General features: G+C 37.1%; 1 protein-coding gene across 3 annotated transcripts in view; it reads left to right on the top strand.

Annotated features, from left to right (window-relative positions):
* The window catches only part of st6galnac3 (ST6 (alpha-N-acetyl-neuraminyl-2,3-beta-galactosyl-1,3)-N-acetylgalactosaminide alpha-2,6-sialyltransferase 3), a 97,119-nt gene that overhangs the window by 57,816 nt on the left and 19,692 nt on the right, over positions 1 to 19,611 (top strand). The window contains exon 5 of one of the 3 annotated variants that reach the window (XR_009821411.1): positions 4,812 to 5,816. The exons of 1 other annotated variant lie outside the window; for it this stretch is intronic. Coding sequence is in view for 1 of the 2 variants with exons in the window: in XM_062023280.1 (XP_061879264.1) it covers positions 4,812 to 5,001 (190 nt within the window). In the remaining variant the exon portion in view is untranslated. Of the gene's footprint in view, positions 1 to 4,811; positions 6,205 to 19,611 lie in introns of those variants that run through there. One more of the 3 variants, XM_062023280.1, reaches the window with a different exon arrangement.

The following is a 19,611-nucleotide window of genomic DNA, read 5'->3' as shown; positions in this document are numbered from 1 at the left end:
AGAAAATCTGTAGAATCAAATTAAAATATTATTTCAAAGTCTTTTGAATTTCTTTTAAAATTTTTGTTCTGGAAAATCTAGAAGAAATAATGATTTGTCTTTGTTAGAAATGTAGCTTGGTCCAATTTGTTATATATTGTAACAAAGTGCAGATTGGATTTTAACCTATTTAAAACATGTCATCAAAATTCTAAAATTAATCTTAATCAGGAAAAATTACTAATGATGTTCCATAAATTTTTTTTTTTTTAATTTTTATTTTATTTTACATGAGTTATTATTTGTACAAACATGGTGCAAAGTAATTCATGATTTCTTATAAAAATGTTAGTGGCTAGCTAGTTAAAATGGGATATTGTGATTTCACAAGACTGTCTTAGAAGTGATCATTTGAAAATGTTCAATTTGAAAAATGTGCACTTAGAGAAAATATAAAAATAAAGTGTTGCATATTGATATTTATCTGTTTCTATATATATTTAATGTGAGAAATCATTAAGATGATCAGTGTTTCCACAATGATAAATATCATTAATTATTAATAATAACAGAGTTAAAGGTAAATTGAGCAAATTTGCTATTTCTGGCAATTTATTGAAGTGTGTATCAAACTGGTAGCCCTTCGCATTAATCACTACCCAAGAAGTAGCTCTTGCTTTCAAAAAGGTTGGTGACCCCTGTGTTAGATTATAGGGCAATGCGCATATTGTATTGTGCACTTATATTGCCATATATCAGCTACTGTGTGGAAGTGAGGGGAACACATATAAGAGTAACATAAAGGCATTGTATCAACTACACAAAGGATTATTCATAAAGCAGATTATCTAGAACACACTAACATACTATTTGTTAATTCTGGTTTATTGAAATTACAGGAGCTAGTAAGGTTACAGACATTATGTGTCATGTTTAAGGCTAAAAGTAAAACATTACTAGCAAATTTACAAAAAAATGCTTGTCATCACTTCTGAGAATGAAGAGCATAGAAGAAAAGGTCATTTCCAACATCAGTATTCAAGGATGACTTTAAAACAAATGTGCATATCAGTGGTGGGGGTTACACTATGGAATTATCTTTACAATGAGATAAAAGATTGTAGAAATATATTCCAGTTGAAAAAAATATACAAAGACATTTTGCTTTATATTTATTATTAGGGACAGAGTCCCTTTGGGACGGAGGACCCTATTGTATTTCTAGCGTTTTATTATTATACCGCCGCCTCTTTGAGCTGTAATTTGACCCCCTTAACATGCTTCAAAACTCACCAAATTGGACACACACATCAGGACTGGCAAAAATTGCGATCGAATCAAAAAACCAAACCCCAAAACTCAAAATTGTGCTCCAGCGCCCCCTAGGAAGAAAACACAGACAAAACTGCCTCTAACTCCCAGTAGGAATGTCGTAGAGACATGAAACAAAAACCTCTATGTAGGTCTCACTTAGAACTAGATTTCATACACCGACAACCCCCAGCAAAAATCAACAGGAAGTTTGCAATTCCCCCTTCAAAACAAAAGTTGAGTAAAAACAGTCACCTTTTTTCAAACATTATCTCCTCTGAGCGCGTTTGTCGTGTCGGCTTCAAATTAGCACAGGAGAGAGATTGAACCCTTCTGATTAAAAGTTGATGAAAGAGTTTTAATTACTGCTCCGGTTTGGATTTTATGAGCCCTCAAAGTCGGTCCCGTCCATCGCTGCCTGCAGCTTTACTTTTACTTATTTTTTGTCTGGTTTTGTATTTGTTTTGTATCATCCCGTGAGGTATATATTATTTTTTGTTCGCTTTGTACTTCATGAAGTTTTTGCACTTATTGTTTTTTTTGTGTGTTTTTTGTTTGTTTTCATTATATTTGGATGTATTTGTTTGGTTTGTATGCTTGTGAATCTGGGCTATCTATTAACTACTTATTATGTTGAAGGGGGCAGGAAATATAAGATTTTCTTCATCCTGTTCCTTCTCAAGCATAGGTGTGTAAATATGTGTTTTGTTGTTAAAGTTTAATTGTCTATTGATCATAAATGCACATCAATGAAGGAGACAAATAAAAAAAGAATGAAAATGAATAATTGGCATGATCAGATAATATTTAAGTTTAAAATATGCATTTTTTTTTGTAAAAATTGAAAGAATGAATGCATTTAGTTAAAAAAAAAAAGTATTTTATTGAAACCCATTTTTTCCAAGCTTTCGCGGGCCACATACAATGATGTGGCGGGCCCCCGGGCCTTGAGTTTGACACCTGTGCTTTAGTACCTAGCTTCCCGTGTTAGATGAGCCCTCCCCTTGCATACACATGCTCATTCACTGAGAAAAACTTCATAAAAGAAAATGAAGGCATCTTAAAATAAACAACGATAACGGGTCATGGAATCATGTCAAATCCACAATACAGTTAGGTAAAAACTGAAAAAAGCAATACAAGCTCACAGGATAGAGGTTGGCCCTCATGCTACTAGCTTAATGCTAACATACAATGGACAATCCCATTGACAGGCTAACGAACATTTTAATCAAATTAAATCGTTTTCAACTTGTACAAACATTTAACAAATGAGATGCATTTCCACTTACTAATACCATATACTCACCAAACTGTGTAAAATAATATTGACTGATAACTTTGTACTAAATCTTAAAAAAAAAACTTTTTGTTCTCCAAATCAGTGTTTTTCAACCACACTCTGTTGTGCCGTGGGAGATTATTAAATTTCACCTATTTGGGTTAAAAATATTTTTTGCAAAGCAGTAATTATAGTCTGCAAATGATGTGTTGTTGTTGAGTGTCGGTTCTGTCTAGAGCTCGGCAGAGTAACCGTGTAATACTCTTCCATATCAGTAGGTGGCAGCCGGTAGCTAATTGCTTTGTAGATGTCGGGAACAGCGGGATGCAGCGTGCAGGTAAAAAGGTGTCTAATGCTTAAGCCAAAAACAAGCAAAAGGTAAGTGCCCCTAAGAAAAGTAATTGAAGCATAGGGAAGGCTATGCAGAACGAAACTAAAACTGAACTGGCTACAAAGTAAACAAAAACAGAATGCTGGACGACAGCAAAGACTTACTGTGGAGCAAAGATGGCGTCCACAATGTACATTCGAACATGACATGACAATCAACAATGTCCCCACAAAGAAGGATAAAAACAACTGAAATATTCTTGATTGCCAAAACAAAGTAGATGCGGGGAATATCGCTCAAAGGAAGACATGAAACTGCTACAGGAAAATACCAAAAAAAGAGAAAAAAACATTAAAATAGGAGCGCAAGACAAGAACTAAAACACTACACACAGGAAAACAGCAATAAACTCCAAATAAGTCAGGGTGTGATGTGACAGGTCGTGACAGTACACCTACTTTGAGACAAGAGCTATAGTGATGCATGCTTGGTTATGGTTTAAAGCAGCAGTCTCCAACGCGGTGCCCGCGGGCACCAGGTAGCCCGTAAGGACCAGATGAGTAGCCCGCTGGCCTGTTCTAAAAATAGCTCAAATAGCAGCACTTACCAGTGAGCTGCCTCTATTTTTTAAATTGTATTTATTTACTAGCAAGCTGGTCTCGCTTTGCCCGACATTTTTAATTCCAAGAGAGACAAAACTCAAATAGAATTTGGAAATCCAAGAAAATATTTTAAAGACTTGGTCTTCACTTGTTTAAATAAATTCATTAATTTTTTTACTTTGCTTCTTATAACTTTCAGAAAGACAATTTTAGAGAAAAAAATACAACCTTAAAAATGATTTTAGGATTTTTAAACACATATACCTTTTTACCTTTTAAATTCCTTCCTCTTCTTTCCTGACAATTTAAATCAATGTTCAAGTAAATTTATTTTTTTTATTGTAAAGAATAATAAATACATTTTAATTTAATTCTACATTTTAGCTTCTGTTTTTTCTACGAAGAATATTTGTGAAATATTTCTTCAAACTTATTATGATTAAAATTCAAAAAAATTATTCTGGCAAATCTAGAAAATCTGTAGAATCAAATTTTAATCTCATTTCAAAGTCTTTTGAATTTAAAAAAAAAATGTTGTTCTGGAAAATCTAGAATAAATAATGATTTGTCTTTGTTAGAAATATAGCTTGGTCCAATTTGTTATATATTCTAACAAAGTGCAGATTGGATGTTAACCTATTTAAAACATGTCATCAAAATTCTAAAATTAATCTTAATCAGGAAAAATTACTAATGATGTTCCATAAAAAAATTGTTTTTAATATTTTCAAAAAGATTCGAATTAGCTAGTTTTTCTCTTCTTTTTTTTCGGTTGAATTTTGAATTTTAAAGAGTCGAAATTGAAGATAAACCATGTTTCAAAATTTAATTGTCATTTTTTTCGTGTTTTCTCCTCTTTTAAACCGTTCAATTAAGTGTAAATATCATTAATTATTAATAATAACATAGAGTTAAAGGTAAATTGAGCAAATTGGCTATTTCTGGCAATTTATTTAAGTGTGTATCAAACTGGTAGCCCTTCGCATTAATCACTACCCAAGAAGTAGCTCTTGCTTTCAAAAAGGTTGGTGAGCCCTGGTTTAAAGTCATATCCAACAATTGCGAAAACGACTTTTTACTGTCAACTGAGTTTAGTTTTTTAATGATGTCTGCTGGTGGTGTGCCTTCGGATTTTTTTCAACGCAAAAAATGTGCCTTGGCTCAAAAAAGGTTGAAAAACACTGGTCCAAATGTTTTACTTGTGGTATAGGATACATTGCTATGGGATCTTGAACAAGCGCCTTCAGACCGAGCGTTAAACGTCTGTTTGTCTGTCTGTCTGTCTGTCTGTCTGTCCTTCCACCAGGACGGAAGGCTATCGCAACGTCCCCTACCACTACTACGAGGCGGGCAGCAGGGACGAGTGCGCCGAGTACCTCCTTCACGAGAGCGCCCCCTACGGAGGGCACCGCTTCATCACGGAGAAGTCTGTGTTCGCCAAGTGGATCAAAAGCCACGCCATCAAGTTCTTCAACCCGCCCTGGCAGCTGTCGTGACCCGCCGAGAGCGTTTATCCCGGGTCCCGGACTTCATCCATAGGTTTTGGGATTGTTTTTTTCCACGGATTGCTCTTCTTCTCATTGAAGTCATAAAAACACCTGCCGATGTCCATCTTGGATCCACCCAACAGAGACATAGTGTCAGGCTCAAACACTGATGACATCTACTCAACAGACAAAGAAGCAAGGAATTAAACAGAGACAGAATTAAATTTGGCTCAATGAGGAGAAACGCGTAGACCTGTACCCTTGCACGGTGTCCCACCACACTCTAACGAAAGATTGTACGCCTCTTCTTTTATTTGGACTTTCCCTGATTACATGGCAACATCTGTTTCTAAAGGGAGGGGGGTCGTAAACAGCCGTCGCCTTTGGTTACAAAACAGTTCAAAGAAAAGGTGCCTGGAGTGGGGTCAGGCCCTGCTTCCTCTGCACTTTGTAGATCTCGGGTCAAGACAAAATCTTCCCGTGGATTACAATACATCAAAGAAACCGACACCTTCATGTCGCTTACCATCCTACACAGTGGAGTTTTACAAGCCTTTTGATTGGTAAGATCAAAGACAGCTTTTGTCTGCTCGCCGGGAACTCATTGAAACACGTTTTGTGATAACTTAGATACAATTATTCTGACACATAGTCTTGGTACCCTTGGTCCACATTGGTCCTGAAGGTGGATCCTTCTTCAGCTTCGTAAGCCCTCGCGAAGCCTTTGAGGGCGTCAACAGATTTTTATTTTGACTCACCGACTTATATACTGCAGACTCCGCCTTCACGCAGCAAAGGAAGGAAGAAGTGTGTGATGACCAGAGGTGGGTAGAGTCGCCAGAAATTGTACTCAAGTAAGAGTACTGTTACTTTAGAGATTTATTACTCAAGTAAAAGTAAGGAGTAGTCACCCAAATATTTACTTGAGTAAAAGTAAAAAGTATGTTGTGAAAAACTACTCAAGTACTGAGTAACTGATGAGTAACCTGTTCGTTTAATGATGACGGCAACAAATAATGCACAAAAACATAAAAATAGCAATGAGCAAATTCAGAGCCAGGAATATCTCTTAAGCAACTAAAACAATAATATATATTAAATAATAATATATTAACATAAAAAAAATTAAGGCAAATTGAGCCACAATAACTTAACAGCACCATAGGTTTAGTAGGCAGATATTACAAAGGAAAATAACAAGTTAGCCTTTACGCAAACCATAAACTGATAGGTGTGGGCTGCACCTGGGAACACACTGATTGGTGTTTCGATGCATGCGTGTGTGTGTGTGTGTGTGCGACTGTGTATGTGTGTGTGTGTGTGTCTATGAGGCTGCAGTGCGTTAATAAATGTCCCCACACGATGTACATTTGACAGTGATTCATAGCAGGGAAGCTAACATCAGCCTACGGTGACAGCCAAAATATCTACTAAGGTTACTTACCGTGATGTGCTTCCTCAAATTTGACGTTGAGTTCATGTAAGCTCAAGCTTGTTAATCATGTGACAGCCTGGCTCTGTTTGATTGGTGAAACGGAGTCAAACGTCACCAGTGACTGCATTTGATTGGTGAAACTGAGTCAAACGTCACCAGTGACTGCATTTGATTGGTGAAACGGAGTCAAACGTCACCAGTGACTGCATTTGATTGGTGAAACGGAGTCAAACGTCACCAGTGACTGCATTTGATTGGTGAAACGGAGTCAACCGTCACCAGTGACTGCATTTGATTGGTGAAACGGAGTCAAACGTCACCAGTGACTGCATTTGATTGGTGAAACGGAGTCAAACGTCACCAGTGACTGCATTTGATTGGTGAAACGGAGTCAAACGTCACCAGTGACTGCATTTGATTGGTGAAACGGAGTCAAACGTCACCAGTGACTGCATTTGATTGGTGAAACGGAGTCAAACGTCACCAGTGACTGCATTTGATTGGTGAAACGGAGTCAAACGTCACCAGTGACTGCATTTGATTGGTGAAACGGAGTCAAACGTCACCAGTGACTGTATTTGATTGGTGAAACGGAGTCAAACGTCACCAGTGACTGCATTTGATTGGTGAAACGGAGTCAAACGTCACCAGTGACTGCATTTGATTGGTGAAACGGAGTCAAACGTCACCAGTGACTGCATTTGATTGGTGAAACGGAGTCAAACGTCACCAGTGACTGCATTTGATTGGTGAAACGGAGTCAAACGTCACCAGTGACTGCATCTGATTGGTGAAACGGAGTCAAACGTCACCAGTGACTGCATTTGATTGGTGAAACGGAGTCAAACGTCACCAGTGACTGCATTTGATTGGTGAAACGGAGTCAAACGTCACCAGTGACTGCATTTGATTGGTGAAACGGAGTCAAACGTCACCAGTGACTGCATTTGATTGGTGAAACGGAGTCAAACGTCACCAGTGACTGCATTTGATTGGTGAAACGGAGTCAAACGTCACCAGTGACTGCATTTGATTGGTGAAACGGAGTCAAACGTCACCAGTGACTGCATTTGATTGGTGAAACGGAGTCAAACGTCACCAGTGACTGCATTTGATTGGTGAATCGGAGTCAAACGTCACCAGTGACTGCATTTGATTGGTGAAACGGAGTCAAACGTCACCAGTGACTGCATTTGATTGGTGAATCGGAGTCAAACGTCACCAGTGACTGCATTTGATTGGTGAAACGGAGTCAAACGTCACCAGTGACTGTATTTGATTGGTGAAACGGAGTCAAACGTCACCAGTGACTGCATTTGATTGGTGAAACGGAGTCAAACGTCACCAGTGACTGCATTTGATTGGTGAAACGGAGTCAAACGTCACCAGTGACTGCATTTGATTGGTGAAACGGAGTCAAACGTCACCAGTGACTGCATTTGATTGGTGAAACAGAGTCAACCGTCACCAGTGACTGCATTTGATTGGTGAAACGGAGTCAAACGTCACCAGTGACTGCATTTGATTGGTGAAACGGAGTCAAACGTCACCAGTGACTGCATTTGATTGGTGAAACGGAGTCAACCGTCACCAGTGACTGCATTTGATTGGTGAAACGCAGGCATGCGATAGATCCTACTTTGAAGGTCTGTCTGACAAAGCAAAACAAACAAAGCGTGCATTAACAGATGGATAAAAATCAGTAGCGAGTAGCGAGCTGAATGTAGATAAATGGAGCGGAGTAAAAGTAGCGTTTCTTCTCTATGAATATACTCAAGTAAAAGTAAAAGTATGTTGCATTAAAACTACTCTTAGAAGTACAATTCATCCCAAAAGTTACTCATGTAGATGTAACGGAGTAAATGTAGCGCGTTACTACCCACCTCTGGTGATGTCATAGTCCTTCGTCATGTCGAGCTGCACAGTCCTACTAGACGCAAAGGCAGCGTCGCCCCCTGGAGGTTGCAGTCAGAGGTACTGCGGCCAAAGATTGATGCTCCGTTTCAGACTGCTGCCCCTCCATTGGTCCTTTGAATGTGAGCATTAGTTCAACGAGTGACAAAACAAGATTTCTCCAAATGTCACATCCTATCAAGGCAGTTATGATTATTTCCTCTTCACCTTAGAGGAACTCCAGATTTGCACCATTCATGAGCAAAGTGTCAACATTCAGCTACGAATGAGCGCAGCCCAAACCACAGTTAGCCACTAAGTAGCACACTGGGACACAAACCACTGTCCGGGGTTTTTCTTTTGATGTTTGAAGCCACTAGCGAGCTAGCTGAGTTAGCGGGAATGAATGTAGCGTGCACATTTAGCTAGCTGCCTCCTTCACGCTGTAGCTGAACATGCTAGCGTCGTGTTGTTAGCATGTAGCAACGAACAGCCGCGTTACCGTCGCACGTGTGAATCTTGGATTTGCAGATGTCAAACAAACTGGGTTTCAAAACCAGTAGCACCACTGGCAAGAGTCAGAAATTCAAAATGCATTTTTTTCCAAACATTTATTTGGTGCTGCCAAATAGTAGTACCGTATTTTTCGGAGTATAAGTCGCACCGGAGTATAAGTCGCACCGGCCGAAAATGCATAATAAAGAAGGAAACAAACATATATAAGTGGCACTGGAGTATAAGTCGCATTTTTGGGGAAATGTATTTGATAAAAGCCAACAGCAAGAATAGACATTTGAAAGGCAATTTAAAATGTCTAAAGAATAGTGAACAACAGGCTGAATAAGTGTACGTTATATGAGGCATAAATAACCAACTGGTTTGTTAACGTAACATATTATGGTAAGAGTCATTCAAATAACTATAACATATAGACCATCAAATATTCAACATATAGATATATAGACCAGTGGTTCTTAACCTTGTTGGAGGTACCGAACCCAACCAGTTTCATATGCGCATTCACCCAACTCTTCTTTAGTGAAAAATAAAATGTTAGTTTTTTTTCAAATTCAATACAAAGTTATATGTTTTTGGTAACACTTTAGTATGGGGAACATATTCTAAGTAACAAAGACTTAATTTAGAGTTATTTGGACTAGGGATGTCCCGATCCAGGTTTTTGCACTTCCGATCCGATACCGATGTTGTTTTTGCACTTCCGATCCGATACCGATACTGGCCTTATCCGAGCATGTATTAAAGTTTAAAGTTATTTAGCCTACTTAGTTGTCGGATTCATGTTGAAAAGGGTTTTAGTACTCTTGATAACAACTAGCCAGCTGAATTAGGTGAGTTTGAATAATACACAATGGAGATGTTGACGTGCGGAGTTTCAAACACTCTTCATTTTCTAGCAGGGGACTTTTCAAACGATGCTACATATTAGCAGTAATGCTACTTTTTATGGCAACGCTTTTGCCCCACACTTGACAAATTACGGTTGTCCGTTCGACATCTTCCCGCTTGAAGCCAAACCACCGCCAGACGATGGACCCCCTGCTGTTTTTCTTGGGAATGAATGAATTCTTCCTTCATTATTACCGCTCACACGGCTACGCTAGCATCACAGCTAACGTTAGCCATGCTGCTACCTCTCTGCTGGGAGAGGGAGTATACGTATGTGACGTATGGCGTGACAGTATGTGACGTGTGTAAGAAGGTGCGCTTGCTGTCTGTGAGAAGCGGACACAAGAAGGAGTGGGAAGAGCCTGTCGTGTAATGCCAGCAGCTAAAAGCAACTGCGTGAGAACGTGTACTCGAATATCACCATATAGTCATTTTCTGTATCGCACAGAGACAGCTGACATTTTTACCGGTAACTTTTAATTCACATTGCCGTCTTGACGGTTAGGACACAGACCTGTGGATGTGTTGAAGGTGTGCTGGAAAATGCGGAACGGAAATTAGGGAGCAGCAGAAAAGTGGAATGTATTATTTAAATCTGTGCGTTGGAAAACACGGACCGGAATTTTTTAAAAACTGGATCTGGATCGGCATTTTCCCCATGCCTTGCCGATACGCATTTTTTGGCAAATATCCGATCCGATCCAAATATCGGATCGGGACATCCCTAATTTGGACACTAGGGGAACATATTTTAAGTAATAAAGACTTAATTTAGAGTTATTGGGTTAGGGCCAGGGTTAGAGGGTTAGGGTTATAATAAGGCCATGCCAAATAAGGCATTAATAAGTACTTAATAATGACTGGTTAAGAGCCAATATGTTACTAATTTGCATGTTAATAAGCAACTAATTAATGGTGAATATGTTCCCCATACTAAAGTGTTACCATGTTTTTTTACTGGTGCACAAAATGAAGCGTGCATGAACATCACCTTGTTCAAACAACAAAACCAACACAGTGCATAAACTCACAACAAATGACACACCTGCAAATCAGTCTGACTTCTGCTGTTGCCGTATCCGTAATACGCCGATAGGGAGAAGTTTGTATTTACACGATGAGTCGGGTGTGTCTTGACCTCCGCCGAACCCCTGAGCCCGACTCACCGAACCCCTAGGGTTCCATCGAACCCAGGTTAAGAACCACTGATCTAGAACATGCTATACGTTTACCAAACAATCTGTCACTCCTAATCGCTAAATCCCATGAAATCTTATACGTCTAGTCCAGGAGTCACCAACCTTTTTGAAAGCAAGAGCTACTTCTTGGGTAGTGATTAATGCGAAGGGCTACCAGTTTGATACACACTTCAATAAATTGCCAGAAATAGCCAATTTGCTCAATTTACCTTTAACTCTATGTTATTATTAATAATTAATGATATTTACACTTAATTGAACGGTTTAAAAGAGGAGAAAACACGAAAAAAATGACAATTAAATTTTGAAACATAGTTTATCTTCAATTTCGACTCTTTAAAATTCCAAATTCAACCGAAAAAAAGAAGAGAAAAACTTAAAAAAAGAATTTATGGAACATCATTAGTAATTTTTCCTGATTAAGATTAATTTTAGAATTTTGATGACATGTTTTAAATAGGTTAAAATCCAATCTACACTTTGTTAGAATATATAACAAATTGGACCAAGCTATATTTCTAACAAAGACAAATCATTATTTCTTCTAGATTTTCCAGAACAAAATTTTTAAAAGAAATTCAAAAGACTTTGAAATAAGATTTAAATTTGATTCTACAGATTTTCTAGATTTGCCAGAATAATTTTTTTGAATTTTAATCATAATAAGTTTGAAGAAATATTTCACAAATATTCTACGTTGAAAAAACAGAAGCTAAAATGAAGAATTAAATTAAAATGTATTTATTATTCTTTACAATAAAAAAAATACATTTACTTGAACATTGATTTAAATGGTCAGGAAAGAAGAGGAAGGAATTTAAAAGGTAAAAAGGTATATGTGTTTAAAAATCCTAAAATCATTTTTAAGGTTGTATTTTTTTCTCTAAAATTGTCTTTCTGAAAGTTATAAGAAGCAAAGTAAAAAAAATTATGAATTTATTTAAACAAGTGAAGACCAAGTCTTTAAAATATTTTCTTGGATTTTCAAATTCTATTTGAGTTTTGTCTCTCTTAGAATTAAAAATGTCGGGCAAAGTGAGACCAGCTTGCTAGTAAATAAAAAAAATTAAAAAAATAGAGGCAGCTCACTGGTAAGTGCTGCTATTTGAGCTATTTTTAGAACAGGCCGGCGGGCTACTCATCTGGTCTTTACGGGCTACCTGGTGCCCGCGGGCACCGCGTTGGTGACCCCTGGTCTAGTCTCTCACGTGAATGAGCTGAATAATATTATTTGATATTTTACGCTAATGTGTTACTAATTTCACACATAAGTCACTCCTGAGTATAAGTCGCACCCCCGGCCAAACTATGAAAAAAAACGCGACTTATAGTCCAAAAAATACGGTAGTGTTTTTTTCCTGAAGGAAGACCACATTTCCCACAGGGAGCCGCGCATAGCGTCGTAAATCGTCAGAAACGACTGTCACGTGCATACAAACTGACAAAGTAATACCACAATGATTCAGTATATTGACCTTTCCACAGTAGGAACCTACATATTTTACTCAAACTTTATATTTGCGGTTTGCAGTCATCGCATTGTTCTTTCTTTTACTTTTGAGTTTGTTGCGTTGCTGGTAGAGATGTCCGATAAATGGTTTAAAATGTGATATCGGAAATTATCGGTATCGGTTTCAAAAAGTAAAATGTATGACTTTTTCAAACGCCGCTGTACGCAGTGGACGTGGGGAGAAGTACAGAGCGCCAATAAATCTTGAAGGCACTGCCTTTGCGTACCGGTCCAATTACATAATATCTACAGCTTTTCACACACACATAAGTGAATGCAAGGTGTACTTGCTCAACAGCCATACAGGTCACACTGAGGGTGTCCGTATAAACAACTTTAACACTGTTACAAATATGCGCCACACTGTGAACCCACACCAAACAAGAATGACAAGCACATTTCGGGAGAACATCCGCACCGTAACACAACAGAACAAATACCCAGAACCCCTTGCAGCACTAACTCTTACGGGACGCTACAATATACACCCCCCGCTACCCTGCCGTGACAAATGGTCTGACTTTCCGAGTCGGAAATCTGACCCCGAGGGGGCTTTCCGGTTGAAATTCCGACTTCCCAGTCCAAATGGAACGTTTGCACGAAGGCGTTCGCATCGACTTGGATCGCCAGTGAGAGCGACAAAGACGCCGTCAGGCCATGACATCTGTGTCTTTCAACCAGTTGTAAGTGCATGTAGCATCCCCGAAAGTTATGAAAATATTTTTACGAAGGTTGAAAAGTTACTCAGCGCTGCTTTAAATAACATTCCTGCTTCTTTTCTTTACGCCTTTTGCGCTAATTGTCCGCCGTCATTGAAATGACGGTTTGATAAGCAATCACAACTTTATTTATCTTATCTTCCCATCACGGGTGTGGTGGTAATTTAGAGTTGTAGGTGATCAAATCAATCAATGCATTCTTACAGCAGTCAGCCTTAACGCAGGTTACGTGACACAATGCAAGCAGCGTTGCACGGCCCTCGACACAAGAGTATTATTTTACCCAGTATTATTATAGTGTCAAACACATAATACGTACATGTTGTGTACTTTATAGTGTTTCTTTAATGCTTCATGCTATCAGAATACTCTGAGGTACAGTTTTAATGACGTCCGATGAACAGTTTTGAACATTATCTGTCTGCTTGTCACCTGCTGGAATGCGCGCTGTGTGTGCACGCCACCACATTGCACAGAGCGTGCAGGGAGTAGTGAGACAGCTGCAGCTCCATATCGCCGTGACAAACATTCATTGTCACTTCTACGTTTTGACGGAGGTCCTCATCCATTGCATTTTGTTCTTTCTTTCTTTGTTTGGGTTTTTTTCTTTGTCGTCGTTCCCCCCCTGACTGATCAAAGCCCCCCCGCCCCCGTCATTGCCCCACAGTGGGGGGTACATGGCCCACTTTGGGAACCACTACCATAGTCCCCAAACTACGAATGCAGCCCCCCAGCGTCCAAAATCCGGCCCGCGCAAAGTCCCAAGTAAAAAAAAAAAAAAAAAAAAAGTTTATTTTTTATTATTATTATTTTTTTAATCTGTCCTTTCTAGTCCATTTTCTACCGTCTCCTAGCCACTCAGGCAAATCATATTGTCTAAAAATGCATTTTACCATCGATAACGTGATAAGTGCGCTCTTTAAGTCAATAAGTGCGCGAGGAATATATATGCTTGTATACATACATATATATATGTATATATATATATATATACATATATATATGTATGTATACATACATATATATATGTATATATATATATATATATATATATATATATATATATATATATATATATATATACACACACATATACACAAATACATATATTCACATATATACACATATATATATATATACAGTATATGTATATATATATACACACACATATACACACGTATACATATATATACATATGTACACACACATATACACATACACATATATATACATATATACACACACATATATACACACACTTTTATATATACATATATACACATAAACATATATATATACATATATACACACACATATATACACATACACACATATATATATATACACATATACATATATACACACACACATATATACACATATACATGTATACACACACACATATATACACATACACATATATATACATATATACACGTAAACATATATATATATATATATATATATATATATATATATATATATATATATATATATATATATATATACGGTACATATATACACATATACATATGCACACAAATATATACACATATCCATATATACACACACACACACACACACACACACATATATATATATATATATATATATATATATATATATATATATATATATATATATATATATATATATACTGTACATATATACACATATACATATACACGCACATATATACACTTATACATATATATATACATATACATATATACACACACACAAACATACATATATATACATATATATATACATATACATATATACACACACATATATACACGTACACACATATATATATACATATGCATATACATATATACACACACATATATACACATTACATATATATATATATACGGTACATATATACACACAAATATATACACATATACATATATACACACACACACATATATATATATATACTGTAAATATATACACATATACATATACACACACATATATACACTTTTACTAATACATACATATACATATATACACACACACACACATATATATATATATATATATATATATATATATATATATATATATATATATATATATATATATATATATATATATATATATATATATATATATATATATATATATATATATATAGCACGGCCCCCAGCCAAATTGTTTTACCCCAATGCGGCCCCGGAGTCAGAAAGTTTGGGGACCCCTGGTTTATACACTACTGCCATCTAACGTCTTGGAACTGCAACTGCAGGTGAAGTGTACTCTAATTCACATCTGAATCGCGATTCTTAATTTTTTCCAATTCTAAAATCAATTCATAATTTTAATAAATCTTTTTTTTTTTTTTTTTACTTCATTTTTTTTCTTTTAAATCATCAGATTTTAAAGAAAACATTTTAGGCCATCGTCATGCTTACTTTTGTAACCAGTAACCTGTGTTGAAAAAGTTTCATTAAGATTACTCTACCAAATAATACATTGCGAGAACTAATTTTTAATTAAGAATCATGTTGATCGAAAATCGATTCTGAATCGAATCGTCACCCCAAGAATCGTAATCGGATCAATGCGTGAGGTGGCTAAAGATTCCCACCTCTGCTATATAATACTTGCAAATGAGACTCAGAAGTGTGCGGGAACCAGTTATAACAACTGGACAGCACAGTTATCTTTATCAGCTCATGTTTAAATGTTACGTTTAAAAGATCTAATTATCATTTATTAACACCCCAAATTACCAAAAATTGGTTTGATTGATTGAAACTTGTATTAGTAGATTGCACAGTACAGTACATATTCCGTACAATTGACCACTAAATGGTAACACCCCAATACGTTTTTCAACTTGTTTAAGTCGGGGTCCATGTTAATCAATTCATGGTAATGTTGAGTACTGGTATCAATCCCCAGGTGCAAGGAATTGGCAGTTCAAAGATGAAAGACAAGACAGGTTGCTTTTTGCTACGTTTCTTCTTGTTTGTCTTTTGCAAATCACAACCGCCCGAGTGCAGCGGGGATAAGTTGCAACCCATAACCCCTCCCGGAAAAACAGTAGAAAATGGATGGACGGATGGAACTTAGATTATTTGTGGTATGTGTCAGGAGCCAATAAACAACAAGCTGCGGGCCACAAATGCCCCCCACCCCCCCCGGGGCTGCACTTTGGACACCCTGAAACTCCAAAGATGCTGACTTTTGAGGTACAGTGTTGATTAGTGTTTGTAGTTTGCTTGAGACTGGGAGTAGTTCGTAATCATTTTGTTTGTGGTTCAAAAAAGTGTGAGTCAAGAATGTATAAACAACATTGAACTAAAGATGTCTGTTTTAGATTTGACTAATTCTACTTTTTCATGCACTTAACGTTCTTAAAGGTTTAAAAGTGTGCAGTATCTCCTTGTACTGGACGTAATACATTTTTTAAAAATTACTATATATAGAGATGCCGATAAATGCTTTAAAATGTGATATCGGAAATGATCGGTATCGATTTCAAAAAATAAAATGTATGACTTTTTAAAACGCCGCTGTGTACACGGACGTAGGGAGAAGTACAGAGCGCCAATAAACCTTAAAGGCACTGCATCACATATTATCTACGGCTTTTCACACACACAAGTGAATGCAAGGCATACCTGGTCAACAGCCATACAGGTGCACTGAGGGTGACCGAATAAACAACTTTTAACACTGTTAGAAATATGCGCCACACTGTGAACCCACACCAAACATGAATGACAAACACATTTCGGGAGAACATCCGCACCGTAACACAACATAAACACAACGGAACAAATACCCAGAACTACAGATGTCCGATAATATCGGCCTGCCGATATTATCGGCCGATATATGCGTTAAAATGTAATATCGGAAATTATCGGTATCGGTTCTTTTATTATCGTTTTTTTATTATCGGTTTATTATTATTTTTTTTTTTTTATTAAATCAACATAAAAAACACAAGATACACTTACAATTAGTGCACCAACCCAAAAAAACCTCCCTCCCCCATTTACACTCATTCACACAAAAGGGTTGTTTCTTTCTGTTATTAATATTCTGCTTCCTACATTATATATCAATATATATCAATACAGTCTGCAAGGGATACAGTCCGTAAGCACACATGATTGTGCGTGCTGCTGCTCCACTAATAGTACTAACCTTTAACAGTTAATGTTACTCATTTTCATTCATTACTAGTTTCTATGTAACTGATTTTATATTGTTTTACTTTCTTTTTTATTCAAGAAAATGTTTTTAATTGATTTATCTTATTTTATTTTATAATTTTTTTAAAAAAGTACCTTATCTTCACCATACCTGGTTGTCCAAATTAGGCATAATAATGTGTTAATTCCACGACTGCATATACCGGTTGATATCGGTATCGGTTGATATCGGTATCGGTAATTAAAGAGTTGGACAATATCGGATATTGGCAAAAAGCCATTATCGGACATCCCTACCCAGAACCCCTTGCAGCACTAACTCTTCCGGGACGCTACAATATACACCCCCCGCTACCCCCTACCCCAAAAACCCCGCCCACCTCAACCTCCTCATGCTCTCTCAGTGAGAGCATGTCCCAAATTCCAAGCTGCTGTTTTGAGGCATGTTAAAAAAAAATAACGCACTTTGTGACTTCAATAATAAATATGGCAGTGCCATGTTGGCATTTTTTTCCATAACTTGAGTTGATTTATTTTGGAAAACCTTGTTACATTGTTTAATGCATCCAGCGGGGCATCACAACAAAATGAGGCATAATAATGTGTTCATTCCACGACTGTATATATCGGTTGATATCGGAATTGTGCCGCCCTCGATATGTAGAAATATCTTGGCTTTACCCTAACACCTTTTCTTGATCAAACACTCTGAAAAACGTCTTCTTGTCCACAGGTTTATTGACCGTAAAAAGGGTAAAACTGAAAACATACAAGCAGAAGGACGCTTACATTACAGACATGCATACACAGCCAATTACACACACACAAGCCCACTACAATAAAACATGCATTATGCTGTGTATTGAACTTAAATGGATAAATAAATGCCACAAAATATGTAATATAAGTGCTTTATAGCAAACTAGCTTACTATGCTAACATTCACTTCACTGTATGAATTCCGAAAATTAGCATGACTGACTTTTGGCCATAAAACGTCCCAAATTACATCACGACCAACACATAATACAACTCGATCAAATATTAGCATACTACTCAACAATACATACCGATGATACTTTGTTTGGCAGGAGATTCGAGCAGATGAAAACGTTTGCGATCGTCACCGAACTAGCTTAAAGTCTACTTGAAAGGAACTCCTTGTTGTGCCCTGCTATCATGGACATTACTGTAAACTAGGCAATGCCGCCCCCTGCTGTCTAAAGGAGGAAGTGCACCTCACTGTTGAATTCCAAAGTGAACTTAAACACTGGTTTTACATATATTATTAATAAATTCAACAAACAAGACAGAACAGGAATCGGTAATTAAGAGTTGGACAATATCGGATATCGGCAAAAAAGCCATTATCGGACATCTCTAATTATATATTTTTAAAATGCTCTCATCGCTTTTGCTATCGTCCGTTACAGTGTTTTTTTTTTAGTTTAGCGTTTTTCTCCTCATGTTTTCCCCCCTCTTGTTTGGTAAATGTTGTTTCGTGTCGGTCAGGCACCTTCCTTTTTTGTATCCAAGTGTTATTGTACAAGTTGAGTTCATATCGAATGTAAGATTTTGTCTGAAATGTTACATTTTTAATGAAACAAAGTATTTCATTCTGCCAGTTGCTTTTCAAACTGAATATCTTGTGCGTGTTGTTGTTGGGCATTAATAAAAAAAAAGGTAAAACCACTTCTTGACTCACGTGGCTTCGCAATGTGATGTTCTAGAAACAGAGCTGGAGTGTCGTGCCGAGTCTGCTGGGAGTTTTAATAAAAACAACAAACATGTGCAGCGAAGGAGCTGAGCAGGCGAGGTTTTATTTAACCTTTGCATGCAATAATAAGACAGCTACATCATGGAAAAAAAAAGAAAAGAAACAACACGCTACACGTTTTTACATCACTAGTGCTGCATAAAGTAGCAACCTGGAGACTTTAAAGGCCTACTGAAAGCCACTACTAGCGACCACGCAGTCTGATAGTTTATATATCAATGATGAAATCTTAACATTGCAACACATGCCAATACGGCCGGGTTAACTTATAAAGTGACATTTTAAAATTCCCGCCACACTTCCGCTTGAAAATCTCCTTTGGATATGATTTATGCGCGTGACGTCACAAAATGCACGGAAGTGTTTGGGCCCTATTGGACACAATACACAAAGCTCTGTTTTCTTCGACAAAATTCCACAGTATTCTGGACATCTGTGTTGGTGAATCTTTTGCAATTTGTTTAATGAACAATGGAGGCTGCAAAGAAGAACGTTGTAGGT

The sequence above is a fragment of the Entelurus aequoreus genome, linkage group LG16 (assembly GCF_033978785.1).
Source record: "Entelurus aequoreus isolate RoL-2023_Sb linkage group LG16, RoL_Eaeq_v1.1, whole genome shotgun sequence".
NCBI classification, from domain to species: domain Eukaryota; kingdom Metazoa; phylum Chordata; class Actinopteri; order Syngnathiformes; family Syngnathidae; genus Entelurus; species Entelurus aequoreus.
The sequence above is the reverse complement of the archived record's forward strand: the minus strand, read 5'-3'. Positions and strand labels throughout refer to the sequence as shown.